This window comes from Rhinopithecus roxellana, chromosome 1 (assembly GCF_007565055.1).
Source record: "Rhinopithecus roxellana isolate Shanxi Qingling chromosome 1, ASM756505v1, whole genome shotgun sequence".
Taxonomy (NCBI): domain Eukaryota; kingdom Metazoa; phylum Chordata; class Mammalia; order Primates; family Cercopithecidae; genus Rhinopithecus; species Rhinopithecus roxellana.
Window position 1 is genome coordinate 161,262,991 of NC_044549.1, and position 15,788 is coordinate 161,278,778.

The 15,788-nt window shown below is 36.7% G+C and overlaps 1 protein-coding gene across 1 annotated transcript in view; it reads left to right on the top strand.

Moving 5' to 3' along the window:
* FBXL2 (F-box and leucine rich repeat protein 2) overlaps positions 1-15,788 on the top strand; it is a 97,278-nt gene that overhangs the window by 22,358 nt on the left and 59,132 nt on the right. Inside the window, exon 2 of the mRNA XM_010372966.2 lies at positions 383-444. Coding sequence (XP_010371268.1) covers positions 383-444 — 62 coding nt within the window. The remainder of the gene's footprint in view (positions 1-382; positions 445-15,788) is intronic.

Sequence of the window (15,788 nt, forward strand, 5' to 3'; positions counted from 1 at the left end):
AACTCCTTGATTAGTTCTAACTGATTTTTGTGCATTTTTAGAATTTTCTATGTGCAAGATCATGTCATCTATAAATAGAGGTTATTTTACTTCGTCCTTTCCAGTCTGGACATCTTTTTTATCTTTTGTCTAATTGCTTTGGCTGGAACCTCCAATACAAGGTAGTATCTAATGGCCATGTGTTGCCATTTTTATGAAACAGTGGTAGGGCATAAAATGTTCTATATTACTCAATATTAGAATATGGTGGTTCATGAAATTAGTAACACCCTATTTGTAGGACAACAGTTGGGGCTGTTCTGATCTACTAGTATAAAAACAAATAACTTTTTTCCACATCGATTGAAGAACATTTTCACAATTTCCTTTTTTTTCTTTCCAGGTTTTCTCAAACAATGATGAAGGCCTTATTAACAAAAAGTTACCCAAAGAACTTCTGTTAAGGTAAGTGTAGATAAATTCTGGATGAAGAGTTTAGATCTGATGTAGTCATCAAGTTCCAAGCCTATCTTCTTTCTCACTGTGAGTCCATAGCATAGAAAAACAGACAGAATTAGCCTAACTGACTTTTTGTTTTTGTTTTATAGAATGCTGTTCAGCTTGTTGTTAAATTTTACTTGGTCTAATCCAGAATGTACTAAGTATGTACATAGCATTGGTCTGGATTCTTTTTGTAATGTGGTAAGTACTGTAATAATCTTCAGTAGGTGCCATTGTTTTGGTTTTCAGTAGATAATCGTGATGAAGTCAGTAATATGAGGAGAGATTATTGCAAGGTTGTGAGCTCCTGAAGTCATAAAGTTTTTGATGTTTTCAGACAAATGAGTTTTAAATACAAAAAATAAGCACAGTTATGATATGTTCTTAGCACTTAAAATACTGTCAACCCCAAGTATTGATATGTTTTTATTCATGTGAGAAGTATAAGTGACAGTGGTATAAAATAGGCTTTTTGTCTTTTATTTCTGGCATCACTGAATATACAGTAAATGTTATTTTGGTTGTTGTTTTTACCAAGTAAAGCTATCAACCAACATTTGTTGGCCTGGAGGCACTTCAGTTCTCTTTAGTATTATGCAATCATCAAAAGAAATCTTATTTTAAGGCCAGGAGTGGTAGCTCATGTCTGTAATCCCAGCACTTTAGGAGGCTGAGGTAGGTAGATCACTTGAGGTCAGGAATTCAAGACCAGCCTGGCCAATGTGGCGAAACCCTATCTCTGCTAAAAATACAAAACAATTAGCCAGGCGTGGTGGTGCACGCCTGTAATCCCAGCTACTGGAGAGGCTGAGGCACAAGAATTGGGAGGCTGAGGCAGGAGAATTGTTTGAAGCTAGGAGGTGGAGGTTGCAGTGAGCCTAGACTGTGCCACTGCACTCCAGCCTGAGTGACAGAGTAAGACTGTGCCTCAAAAAAACAAAAAAAAAACAAAAAAAACAAAAAACTCATTTTCGTTTTAGATGTTGTTATATTTTAATTCTTTGCAAGGAATTAATAGGTGTATACACGATAATCCTTGAGAGTCATTTCCCTAACTCTGTTTCTCTTATCACTGATACTCCACAAAACAACAGCATCAGAAACCAGGTTTTGTGATCAAATAACTGTAGGAAACAAACTAGTCCTATAGGGGTAACAAAACCTATAGGACTTCACAGGGCCTTAATAGGCTAATGTGCATGGCGATGATACAAGTTGGGTAATTGTGCCATTTCAAACTTACTGACAATGGAATCCTTTTAATATTCCACAGAAAATTTGGGGGAAATGCTGACATACAATAAGAGATTGACCAGATGACTCCATTCCGTGGCTGTACTAAATCTCACCTTAACATTTGGGGAATGAATATGAGTTTTGTTTAAATATTGGGAATAATTATTTTCATCTCTTCCCAAGTTCACCACAGAACCACTTTTAGATGCCACAGATTACTCACCTTTGCTGTCATCAGGTTATTAGATGTTTTTCCTTGAGTGAGAAATGGGGTAAGGACTTGGCTTCTTTGTGGTAGTGATCACATCTCAGGGACTTCAAAGGGTGTTTCATTAGTCACCAGGTGTTGTTTGACACTGTTGTCATGAGCTCCTTCTCAGTTGATAAAAAAATTGAGACAGGATTGTATGAAAAATATCAATTGTATTTTATTCCAATAAAACAAATGTTTGGATAAGAGAGAATGTTCTTTGGCATTTTTGACAAGTTTAAGAAAGTGGTGACAAGAAAGAAATGTATGTTTGCCATATAAACCGAAAAGACTTTGCTCAAGCACCGTAAGTTGTTAGAAGCAATACAACTGTGTCAGGGTGGGCAGGCTGTCACTACACAGCTGCACGGATGCCATCCACATAGACTGCAGTGTAGATGGTGCCCCCCTAGGATTATGTAGTGCTTCCAGTCTGGGTCTGAACATTTCTCTAGAACGGGCATCAAGCTGTAATCTCAATATGGTGTTCTTACCCTGGGGAATCCTAAGCAGCTTCAGGCAGGCCTCTGTTGGCCACTAAACACTAGGGTGTGATTAAACTCCACCCTTCTCATGCATACTTCTGCTATGACTCAAGGCTACTAACTGAATGGTTTTTTTCCTTCTGGTAGGGTTGGCTTTTGTACTCTACTCAGCCATGGAACAGTTTCTGTCTGTTGATACCAAAAAAAATAAAAAGGAATTATATCACTTTCTATGTAGTGTGATTTCTAAACTGCAGTCTTGGAAACTTCAGTTCTTTTAAAGATCCGTGATGGACTCAGCTGTTAGGAATTCTGGAGGTTGTCATCACTACTTACAGCTTTTGAATCATGCCATAAAGCTCATACATAGATCACTTTTCAGAAAGAATTGCCACTTGAGAGCAAATGTTAATGTCTCTTCATAGACTTACATTCCCACTTACAGTCTTATTTCAGAGTCTGTAAGGGGAATTTAAAATATTGCCACTACAGATCTTCTCCAACTCATGAGTCTCAAAATTAACTCTAGAAACCATGTATTTTAATTTAAGAATTTTTTGCTGGCCTTTAAGTCATTTCTGTCATTTTACTTTCAGACTTTCCATTCTCTGTGTGGCTTTCCCTTTTCCTAGCTACCCTTTCTAAGAAAAATTTTGAAGAAGGATTTGAACCAGATTACCTGAGCATCCATCTGCATCATTAGTTAATTCCACAACATTGGGTATAACAAAGCCCCCACCTCATGACGCTTAAGTCTTTATTATTTTCTACTCAGTTAAATTATGTCTTCATTGTCTACCCTTGGCTTATGTGTTTATTTCGTATTGTAGACTTCTTTGTGACAGTGTAGTCTGTTGTTGCTAATCTTGTTGAATTCCTATTCACCTTCAGTCTTACTTCCTCAATACATGTAAATTCTTTGACTTTGTGACAGGCTTAATTGCTTTCAGTCCAGATCATTTTCTCTTCTGCCACTTTTGACTGCTTCTGTTACCGCCATCTTTAATTCTCAACTAGCTTCCAATACTGATCCCATCGACCGAAGCTTCCCCTTCCCCTTTGGAACCATTGGCAAGCATAATCTGAAATAATATGCTGCTTTTCATCTCTCTGTTATCACTTTGAATCCACTCAGAAAAATCGATGTTTACTTTTCATCTGATTTTATTGATAGTTTTAAGAATATATATTAGTCACAGATTCGTTCTCTACTACCCATTTTTAGTTTGTTACTGAACAAGTTTTTACAATTTTGCTTTTTTAAATCCAGCTCTTGCTCATGAATTAAAGCTACTGAAGTTTTTTCTCTACCTTTGCTCTCACATAGCCCAACAAACAGCTTTTAATATTATTCTTCCTGGAGAGTCAGTTACATAATTTTTATAACAATGGAAGTACTTAATTTGTTGCAACCATTATCTATTAGTGAGTTGGATTATCCTTGCATATATTTTTCCACATTGTTATTGTCCATATTACTGTTAGAATCAGACTTTCTGGGTTCAGATTTCAACTCTTCTCATTTATTAGTTGTGTAACCTTAGTTACTTAACTCTCTGGGCCTTAATTTGCCCATCTGTAAAATGGGAATAGTAATAGTTCTTACCTTGTGCGGTTATTGTTCTTAGAGTACCTGGCATGTAAGTATTAAATAAATGTTAGCTCTTATTGTTATTAATATCAATTTTTGGATGCCTGAATATTTAATAAATGCTATTTGACAATGCAGTCAGCTTTAATACAAACAACTGATGAATCCAGCTCTTAATATGGATCTAAATATATGCTACTGCTAAAAATATTGCAGTAAAGTACCTGGTTATTAAGTAACTCTGTGAAGGCCCAATGCTTCATTTCATTAAACTGGACTAATTCAATCTCGATAGAAACTGCATACTACTATCTTATACTAAACTGACAATTACTATTGTTTAAGCAGATGTGTGGTGTTGTGACACCTGATTTACAACTGCAGTTACCTTGCATTATAACAAAAGATAGTCTCTTGGAGGGAACTATTCCCTTTTTGAGAAAAAAAAAAAAAAAAGTCTTCTGTGAATTGAATACTGACCTAAAACTCAGATTATAAATTTTAATAGTGATTTAAGTTTTAATTTCTATTATGGTTGCTTTCAGATGTTAGTGATGAAGTAAAAGCACACCTGCAGTAAACAGCTTAAAACATCCTGAGGAGTCAAAGCTCTAGTTAGTCATAAATAATAATGAAAGAAAATTACTAGACACATTAAAAAAATTAAATTACCTCAAGCCTGTAATCCCAGCACTTTGGGAGGCCGAGACGGGCGGATCACGAGGTCAGGAGATCGAGACCATCCTGGCTAACACGGTGAAACCCCGTCTCTACTAAAAAAAATACAAAAAAACTAGCCGGGCGAGGTGGCGGGCGCCTGTAGTCCCAGCTACTCGGGAGGCTGAGGCAGGAGAATGGCGGGAACCCGGGAGGTGGAGCTTGCAGTGAGCTGAGATCCAACCACTGTACTCCAGCCTGGGCGACAGAGCGAGACTCCATCTCAAAAAAAAACAAACAAACAAACAAACAAAAAAAATTAAATTACCATTATCGATGTAATTTCTTTCCTTTTTAAATTTGTGTAGATACATGATAAAATTTATTGGCTTGGCCGGGTGCGGTGGCTCAAGCCTGTAATCCCAGCACTTTGGGAGGCTGAGACGGGCGGATCATGAGGTCAGGAGATCGAGACCATCCTGGCTAACCCAGTGAAACCCCATCTCTACTAAAAAAATACAAAAAAACTAGCCAGGCGTGGTGGCAGGTGCCTGTAGTCCCAGCTACTCGGGAGGCTGAGGCAGGAGAATGGCGTAAACCTGGGAGGCGGAGCTTGCAGTGAGCTGCAATCCAGCCACTGCACTCCAGCCTGGGCAACAGAGCGAGACTCCGTCTCAAAAAAAAAAAAAAAAATTTATTGACTTGATAAAGGAAGATTTCATTGCCCCAAATGAGGGATTTGAGCCTAATAATTCTGGGTGATATGAAATCAAAGACACGATTTCATATAATATGACAGTTTTAGTAGTTGAATTTGCTTGGGAAAATTATAAAATGACTAGCACATACATTTTCAAATTTTCCTTTTCTCACATTTGTAAGCCAGTCCCATGAGTGAAAATCATTGTGGTTTTTGTTGCAATCATTAAGATGTAGCCCAGTGCTTATCATAGGTCCTTGGCAAGCAGTGCAGTAAAGGGCTTATTCCTGCTACGGGTGTCATTGAGTAGGTGTTGTTGCTTGCTGGTTGGTTTCAGCACTCCATGGACTTTTTTAAGGACTGCTGCCTCTATTTCCTGCTGTCTGTGATGCCTGCTGCCTTATATATATTCCAGGGCATCCTAACAGGTAAGATGCTCTTTTGGGGGTATATTCTGCAATTTCAAATTTAAGCATCTATGCAGATTTTTCCTCTTTGCCAAGGAGTTGTTTTAGGTTGGTTTGCTTGCTCTCTGGTTGTTTTTTGACTTGTGTGTGGCAATGTGGGACTGAATAAATGTGTATGTTGAAATCAGATGCAGAGGCTTAAAAGCCCTCATGTTCATTATCTCCCTAAACTGTTATGTACTATTTTGGAGTTGGCACCAAGGTCCAAATTGGCAGAAGCAAATTTTCTTTAGACTAGGTTGGGGTTATGCTTGTGTGTGAAAACTCTGAGGATGACTTTGGATTTTATGTCTATATTGAGATGCCGTGAAACACCAATAAATCTCTTCTGATAGGAAGGATAGAAGCTAAATACATTTTGCCCCAGAGCCTTATTTATCCCTGGCAAATTGTATTAGAGATCTATTCATTTGAAAACTGCGAATTCAGTACACAGAAAAGATTGGTGAATTTGACTCTATGAATAGTGAAGTATGGTAAAATTATACCATACTAAAGATAAATAGTACAGTGGTGGATGAAATAATTAGATACACATTATAAGCAAGGGTATTATTCTTCAATATGCAAAGAAAAAAACTCAAAATTAAGAATAAGGTAGATTGATTTTATTAGAAATACAGTTTGAAGAGGCCACGAACAAAAGAAATACAAATGGCTAATAAATGTATAAAGAGATGCTCAACAAGGCCCATATTTAAATACAAATCAAAATAACAGTAAGATATTACCCAAAAGTTTGATAATACTAGGTTTTGGCAAGGAGATGCGAGATACTTTAGGTGGGAATATAAACTGTAGCAGCCATTCTGTAGGGCCACTGGAAGAAAATTTTTAAATGCTAAATGTATGTATTCACAAATTCCATTTCTAGGAATTTGCTAACATATATTTGCAAAAGCACACTGAAGCATATGTGCAGGATGATTACCGCAGCATTTTAAAAACTTCAGTTATGCAGAATTGGATTATTCATAATTCTTGGTTAATGATACATTTTATCATTGATCCAGGCATTGCCCTCTTTTATTCATTTTGTAATATAAGGAATGTACACAAATGCTGCCCCCCCTCGTTCCCCACCATCAAGGTAATATTATTAGCAACTTTGTATTTATGATTTCTTGCTTCTTAAAACTTTTTATCTTAAATATATTTTGACTAAACAATATGATGTTTACTTTTGCTTGTTTATTAACTTTGTACAAAAAGTATATGTTATATTCTTAGACATGTTTTTCACTCAAAATTATGTTAGGAAAGGTGATTCTTGTTGCTCTGGTTGGCTGTTGCTCATTCATTTTTACTGCTGTGTAGTATTCTACTGTGTGAATGTACCAACATTTTATTTTTTTCCCCCTTTACTGAGTATTTTGGTTGTTGCCAGTGTTTTGTCAGTTAAGAGCAGTGCTGCTTTGGACATCCTTGTAGATGTCTCCTGGTGCACAAATATGCAGTTTTCTCTGACAGAATTTCTGAGGGTTATAGGCTATACAGATATTTAACTTTATAAAGAAATATTAAATTGTTTTTCCAAAGAGGTCTTACCAGTTTATATTCATACATAGAGTGGATAAGAGATTCAGTGCCAAACTGAATCTCTAACACTTAGTGTTGTCACATATCTCTATTTTTGCCAAAGAAGTGAAGAATGGTACCTTATTGTGCTTTTGTTTTGAATTTCCCTGGATTCTAGTAATGTTGAGCATCTGTTCATATGTTTATTAGTCACATGTGTTTCCTCTTCAGTGAAACTCATATTTTTGTTTTTGGCCTATTGGATTATCGGCTTATTGATTTGTAGTTCTTTATATTCTCAGTATAATCTTTGTACTGATATTAATGTTTAGCTGACAAGTACTTTATCCCATCTTCTAACTTGTTCTTTTCACATTCTAAGGCATTTTTTAAAACTTTTTTTTAAAAATTATTATTATACTTTAAGTTCTAGGGTACATGTGCACAACGCGCAGGTTTGTTACATATGTATACATGTGCCATGTTGGTGTGCTGCACCCATTAACTCGTCATTTACATTAGGTATATCTCCTAATGCTATCCCTCCCCTCTACCCCCTCCCTACAATAGGACTCGGTGTGTGATGCCACCCTTCCTGTGTCCAAGTGATCTCATTGTTCATTTCCCATCTATGAGTGAGAACATGCAGTATTTGGTTTTCTGTTCTTGTGATAGTTTGCTGAGAATGATGGTTTCCAGCTGCATCCATGTCCCTACAAAGGACAGGAACTCATCCTTTTTTATGGCTGCATAGTATTCCATGGTGTATATGTGCCACATTTTCTTAATCCAGTCTGTCACTGATGGACATTTGGGTTGATTCCAAGTCTTTGCTATTGTGAATCGTGCCGCAGTGAACATACGTGTGCATGTGTCTTTATAGCAGCATGACTTATAATCCTTTGGGTATATCCCCAGTAATGGGATGGCTGGGTCAAATGGTATTTCTAGTTCTAGATCCTTGAGGAATCGCCACACTGTTTTCCATACCTTTTGTGAAGTCAAATATATCAGTCTTTTCTTTTATGCTTAGCGTTTTTTGTGCTTTCTTAAGGAACTTCCTCCTTACCCTGAAGACAAAGAGATAGTCACATCTATTTTATTCCGAAAGCTTAAAAATTTTGTTTTTGATATTTCAGTTTTTAATCACTCTGGTACATATGTTTATATGTAAGATAGGAATACATTTTTGTTTTCTTTTGTATATGGATTATCGATTTTTCTAGGTTCATTTGTTGAATGATCCTTCTGTTTCTACATAGAAATGCCCTATCACCTCTGTAATACATGTATGAGTCTATTTCTAGTATTTAGTATTTTCTGTGTGTCAGTCCTACATATTTGGTAAGGCATCTGTATTTTTGAGTGGCCAGGGCTCACAAATTTATTTCTTATACTATCTTTATCTGATTTTTAAATTAATATAAGCCTCAAAGAATTGAGTTGAGCAGTATTCACGTGTTTTTCTGTTCTCTGAAAGCATCTATTTGTCTTGGTTTAATTGTTGCTCGAAAGTCTGTTAGAACTATAAAATTATGTGAGGCTAGAATTTTCTTTGTGGGAAATTAACTATTACTTCAATTTTTAGAAATGAATAGTATTTTTCAAGGTTTTTTTTCTTGAGTCACTTTTACTAATTTTATTTTTCTAGGAGTGTGTCCACTTTGAGTTTTACATTTTGTCTTGGTAACTTTTTATTTTCTTTGTAAACTGTGCTGTATCTGTTGTAATGTTACTTTCTTCCTTAGTATTGTTAGTTTATGCTCAAGTGTTTCTTCCTTTCTTGATTAATCTCACTAGAAGTTTACCTATTTCATTAGTCTTTTGGAAGAACTAGCTTTTGGCCTTATTCTTTTCCATTGTTTCTTCATTTCTATTTTAATAGTTTCCATTCATATCTCTGTAAAAATTTTTTCTTTGAGTTTTATTCTGTTTTCTTTAGCTACCTTCATAAGTTGAATGTTTAATTGCTTATTTTTTGAGCCTTAGACAATTAACTGAAAGCTCTACTTTTGTTGCATTCTACAGATTTTGAACTGTAGTGTTTTTCTTATTCAGTTTCAAATATTTATCATGTACCGCTTTTGCTTCTTTGACCCCTACTTTAAAAAAAAAAAAAAAAAACTTTTTTGTAATATCCAATATATAGTCGGAGAACTACACAAAACAAATATCCTTATAGACACCACCTACGTCAGTAAACTTTGCCAGTCACCATAGAAGCACCTCTGCGCCCATTCAAATCACAACTGCTTTTTTCCTCTTCTGAAGGAACCACTATCTTGACTTATAGCTATCACTATATTTCATTTCTTTGTAGATTTATCACCTATATGTGCATCCTTAGACATTATAGCTTACTCTTGCCCATCTAAAAAAATTGTAAATCTGTTAAGTCTCAGTTAATCTACAGGTCCCCTCTCCCTATCTTTCTGTTCCATACATTTGTCTGTTGAAGAACTTGGGTTATTTGGCCTGTAAAAGTTCCCACAGTCTGGATGCTTACTGTGTCCTCATGGTGCAGTTTCAAGTTTCCTCCATCTTTTATATTTCTTGGAATATTGACAGTTGGATCCAGAGACTTTATCAGATTGATTCTACTACTTTGGTAGGACTTTCTGTGGTGCTGTATTTGTTCATCAGAAGTCATACAACGTCTGGTTTTATCTTTTTTGAGATGCTAGTGTTGATGCTTATTGTCTACGTCATTAATTTATTGGGGCTGCAAAGTGGTGATACTCTCATTCTTTTTTTCCCACTTATTGGAATACTTTTATAAAGAGGCACTTCAGTTCTATTTGAGTACCCAGTGTTATATTTTATCTGTATAAAGGCAGGAAAATGCTTGATTCTATCCTTTTATTTGCCAGTTTTAGACATAATGAGATTTATTTAAAGATATGATGAGAAACAGAATATTTACATAGTTTCAAATAGTCTTTCCACAAGATAAATGTTAATTACAAAGGAAAAATGCTAACTATAATAGGGCAGTCTGGCAGACACCATCTTAAGCAAATGATCGAAGTTAGCATCACCAGTAACAATACAGATGGACATCATATACCTCCTCATGCGATGTACTAAGAGCACAATATCCTATCTGTGGCATTCCTGACAAAAATTTATAAATTTGTAACCTGAATCTAATCATGAGGAAGCATCAGATATGCACACAAGGACATTCTACAAAGTAATTGGCCTATTTGCTTTTAAAAATATTGAAGTTACAACAGACAAAGGCTGAGGAAGTGTTCCAGATTAATGGGTGCTGAAGAGAAGCCATGACAGCCAAATACAGTATATGATCCTGAATTGGATCCTGGGTCAGATTTTTTTTTCTTTTGCATTAGGACCATTAATGGGACAGTTGGCAGATTTTGAATAATATCTGTAGATTAGACAATAGTAATAGATTACTGTTAATTTCCTTATTTTGATAATTATACTGCATTTATAAAAGAATATTCTTGTTTGGGGGAAATATTTGAAAATGTAAGGGTAAACGGGCATCATGTCTACAATGTACTCTCAAACATTTCAGAGAAAATGAGATATATATATATAATATATATTAAATATGTAGAGAAAATGTAAATGCGGTATAATTTAGCTTTGGCAAATTTGGGCGAAGTATATGCAAACATTCCTTGTCATACTTTTGCAACTTTACTGTAAATCAGAAATTATTTAAAAATAAAAATTAGTTGGTTTCTCATCCTCAGAAGGTGACCACATAGATTTTTAAAAAATAGTTATAAATTTATGAATTTAAACATATTTGATAATTTTCAGTCCATTGAAATTACCTGTATTGAAAATCAAATTGTCCTGGCTTTGGTTCCTGAGTCCTTTTACATGATCTTAGTAGGGTTTGTTTGGTTTTAGTTTTTTGTTGTTGTTTTTGTTTGTTTGTTGAGGCACGGTTTTACTGTGTTACCCATGCTGGCCTTGAACTCCTCAGCTCAAGCAATATTCCTGCCATTGCCTCCTCAGTAGCTGGAACCACAGGCACATGCCACTGCACCTGGCTTCTTGTAGCTTTTGCTGGTTTCCTTCCTATCTAAGAAGGAATTCTTAGCTACGGAATTTGGTCCTTTTATTTTTTGAGATGGAGTCTTGCTCTGTCACCCAGTCTGGAGTGCGGTGCCACTATTTCGGCTCACTGCAACCTCTGCCTCCCAGGTTCAAGTGATTCTCCGGCCTCAGCCTCCTGAGTAGCTAGGACTACAGGCGCACGCCACCACACCGGGCTAATTTTTTGTATTTTAGTAGAGACGGGGTTTCACTGTGTTAGCCAGGATGGTCTCAATGTCCTGACCCCATGATCCCTTGCCTCAGCCTCACAAAGTGCTGGGATTACAGGCATGCTCTCCTGTGCCCAGCCTGTTTGGTTCTTTTTGTGGTTTCTGTCTCTTTGTTGAACTAATTTTATGTATTGTTTTCCTGATTTCATTTAGTTGTCTTAATGTAGCTCAGTGAGTTATGCAGTATAGATAGACAACTATTTTTTATTCTTTTTAATTTTTATTTTGAGACAGGGTCTCACTTTGTCACCCAGACTGGAGTGCAGTGGTGCAATCATAGCTCACTATAGCCTCGACCTCCTGAGCTCAAGCCATCCACCTGCCCCAGCCTTCTAAGTAGATGGGACCATAGAAGTATGCCACCACACCTGGCTGATTTTTAAATTTTGTTGTAGAGACAGGGTCTCATCATATTGCCCAGGCTGATCTCCGACTCCTGGTCTCCAAGCAATCCTCTGCCTCAGCCTCTGAAAGTTTTGGGCTTACAGGCATGAGTTACTGCACCTGGCCTATTTCTAATTATTTGTCAGGCCGTTTGTAAATCTCCATGTTTAGGGCTGGTTACTGGTGCTTTATTTTGTTCCTTTGATGGTGTCATGTTTCCCTGATTTTTGTGATTCTTGTGGCTGTGCATTGGTGTCTATGCATTTGAAGAAGTAGGGACTTATTCTGGTCTTTGCAGAGTGGCTTTAGCAGGGAGAGCTTATCACCAGTCAGCCCATCAAGAGATTCTGGGAAGGCTCTCTGGCTTCCAGCCCCCATTTCTTAATGGTTGTATTAAATCTACATTGTTAAAGCTTTCAGCTACCATATATTATATTCTCTCTTTAATGCTTATTTAACTTATTTATTTATTTTATTTAACTTAACATAAATTATTTATTATCCTAATAGCCAGACTAACTAGAAGGAAAAAGAGACAACAATTACCAATTTCAGGAATGAGAGAGGAGATATCGCTGCAGGTTTTACAGTTATTGAAATGATAGGCCAGGAGTGGTGCCTCACACTTATAATCCTAGCACTTTGGGAGGCTGAGGCAGGTGGATTGCCTGAGCTCAGGAGTTTGATACCAGCCTGGGCAACATAAAAGTTGCTTGAGTACACTGCAGCAATTTTATAATCATTGCTTGATACTCAAAACAGTCTTTTGTAAGGTAAAGCTGTTGTAATCATCTTGATTTTGTACATGAAAATCCAGAGGCTCAAAAGTTGAATGACATAATCAAGATTCCACAGCTGGGAAGGACATGAAACTTGAAGTTTAAAGGGTCTGCTTAGGTCTGAGACTTGAACGGCAGCCTATTGACTTCAAATCTCTTGTTCTTTCCTCTATACATCATTGCTCCTTAAAAAAAAAGTTTTGAAAATGTTTGTCCCATAATCCACCCCCAAAAATCCCTCATAGGTTTTTATCTATCTACCTATAAAAGATAAGGCATATAATTTTTATTCTGTTCTGCAAAGCACAAACTTCCAGTTTTACAGATTATTCACCACTACAAGTCATGTGTCTAATCAAAAATTAGCTAACTCAAGACTAAGAAAAAGAAGACCCAAATAATATCAGAATAGAAAAATAAGATATAGAAACCAAGGCCACTGAAATACAAAGACTCATTAGAGACAATTATGAACAACTAAACACCAACAAATTAGAAAACCTAGAAGAAATGGATAAATTTGGGACATGTACAATCTATTAAGATTGAATCATAAAGGCCTTTTCTCTAAGATCTAGATCAAAACATGGATGCCTACTTTCATCATTTTCATTCAGCATGATACTGGAAATCCTGGCCAGTGCAATTAGACAAGAGAAAGAAAGCACATCCAAATTGGAAAGGGAGAAGTCAAATTAGTCTTGTTCACAGACAAAATGATCTTATATTTAGAAAAAGCTAAAGAATCTACCAGAAAAACCCAAAAAACCTGTTAGAACTCATTAACAAATTCACTAAAGTTGCAGGATACAAAGTCAGGGTACAGAAGTCAGTAGCATTTATATATGCCACTGGTGAGCAAGCTGAAAAAGACACTGAAAAAGGCAATCCCATTTATAATTGCTACAAAGAATAAAAATTACCTAGGAATCAATTTAACCAAAGAAATGAAAGATCTGTACAAGGAAAACTGTAAAACACTGATGAAAGAAATTGAAGTGGACACCAAAAAATGGAAAGACATCCCATGCTCATGGATTAAAACATTGATGAAAGAAATTGAAGAGGATACCAAAAAATGGAAAGAAATCCCATGCTCATGGATTAGAAGAATTAATATTGTCAAAATGACTACACTGCCCAAAGCAATTTATAGATTCAATGCAATTTCTATCAAAATATCAATGATATTCTTTACAGAAATAGAAAAAATTCCTAACATTTATATGGACCCACAAAGGACTCCAAATAGGCAAAACAATCCTGAGCAAAAGACAGAACTGGAGGCATTACACTACCTGTGTTCAAAATATACTACAGGCCGGGCGCGGTGGCTCAAGCCTGTAATCCCAGCACTTTGGGAGGCCGAGACGGGCGGATCATGAGGTCAGGAGATCGAGACCATCCTGGCTAATACGGTGAAACCCCGTCTCTACTAAAAAATACAAAAAACTAGCCGGGCGATGAGGCGGGCGCCTGTAGTCCCAGCTACTCGGGAGGCTGAGACAGGAGAATGGCGTGAACCCGGGAGGCGGAGCTTGCAGTGAGCTGAGATCCGGCCACTGCACTCCAGCCTGGGTGGCAGAGCAAGACTCCGTCTCAAAAAAAAAAAAAATACTACAGAGCTATAGTAACCAAATCAGTATGGTGCTGGTATAGAAACAAACACAGAGCAATGGAACAGAATGGAGAACCCAGATATAGATCCATGAACTTACAACCAACTAATTTTTGACAAAGGCACCAAGAACATAAAATGGGGAAAGGACGGTTTCTTCAGTAAATGGTGCTGGGGAAACTGGATAACCATATCCAGAAAAATGAAACTAGACCCCTGTCTCTCACCAGATACAAAAACCAAAATGGATTAAAGACTTAAATTTAACACCTGTAATTGTGAAACTACTAGAAGAAAACATTGGGGAAGCACTCTAGGACGATGGTCTGGGCAAATTTGTGTGTGTAGTGTAAGACCTCAAAATCACAGGCAACCAAAGCAAAAATAGACAATTAGGATTACATCAAGCTAAAACGATTATCCACAGCAAAGGAAACCATAAACAAAGTGAAGAGACAACCCACAGAATGGGAGTAAATGTTTGCAAACTATCCATCTGACAAGACATTAGTTGCCAGAGTATATAAGGAACTCAAAACAATTCGGTAGCAAAACAAACAAAACAAACACCTGCCTTTCCCCCACCCAGATAGTCCAATTAAAAACAGGCCAGAGAGCTGAATAGACATTTCTCAAAAGAAGAAATATAAATGGCCAACAGGTATATGAAAAAATGTTTAACACCATTAATCACCAGAGAAATAGACATTAAAACCTCAATGAGGTATCACCTCACCCCACTTAGAATTGCTTTTATCAAAAAGATGATGGAGTGACAGATGCTGGCAAAGATGTAGAGAAAGAAGAACATTCATACACTGTTGGTGGGAATGTAAATTAGTACATCCACTATGGAGAACAGTATGGAGGTTCCTAAAAAATTTTAAAAATAGAGCTACCATGTGATCTACTAATTCCACCACTGGATATATATCCAAAAGAAAGAAAATGAATATATCAAAGAGATATTTACACTCCAATGTTTATTGCAGCATTATTCACAATAGCCAAAATATGGAATTAAGTGTCCATCAGTGGATGAATGGATAAAGAAAATGTTGTATATACATAATGGAGTATTATTTAACCATAAAAAGATTGAAATCCTGTCATTTGCAGCAAGATGGATGGAACCAGAGGTCGTTAAGTGAAATAAGCCAGGTACAGAAAGACAAATATTGCATGTTCTTACTCATATGTGAGAGCTAAAAAAGTTGATGGGCATGGTGGCTCACGCCTGTAATCCCAGCACTTTGGGAGGCCAAGGTGGGAGGACTGCTTGAGGCCAGGAGTTTGAGATCAGCCTGGGGCACATA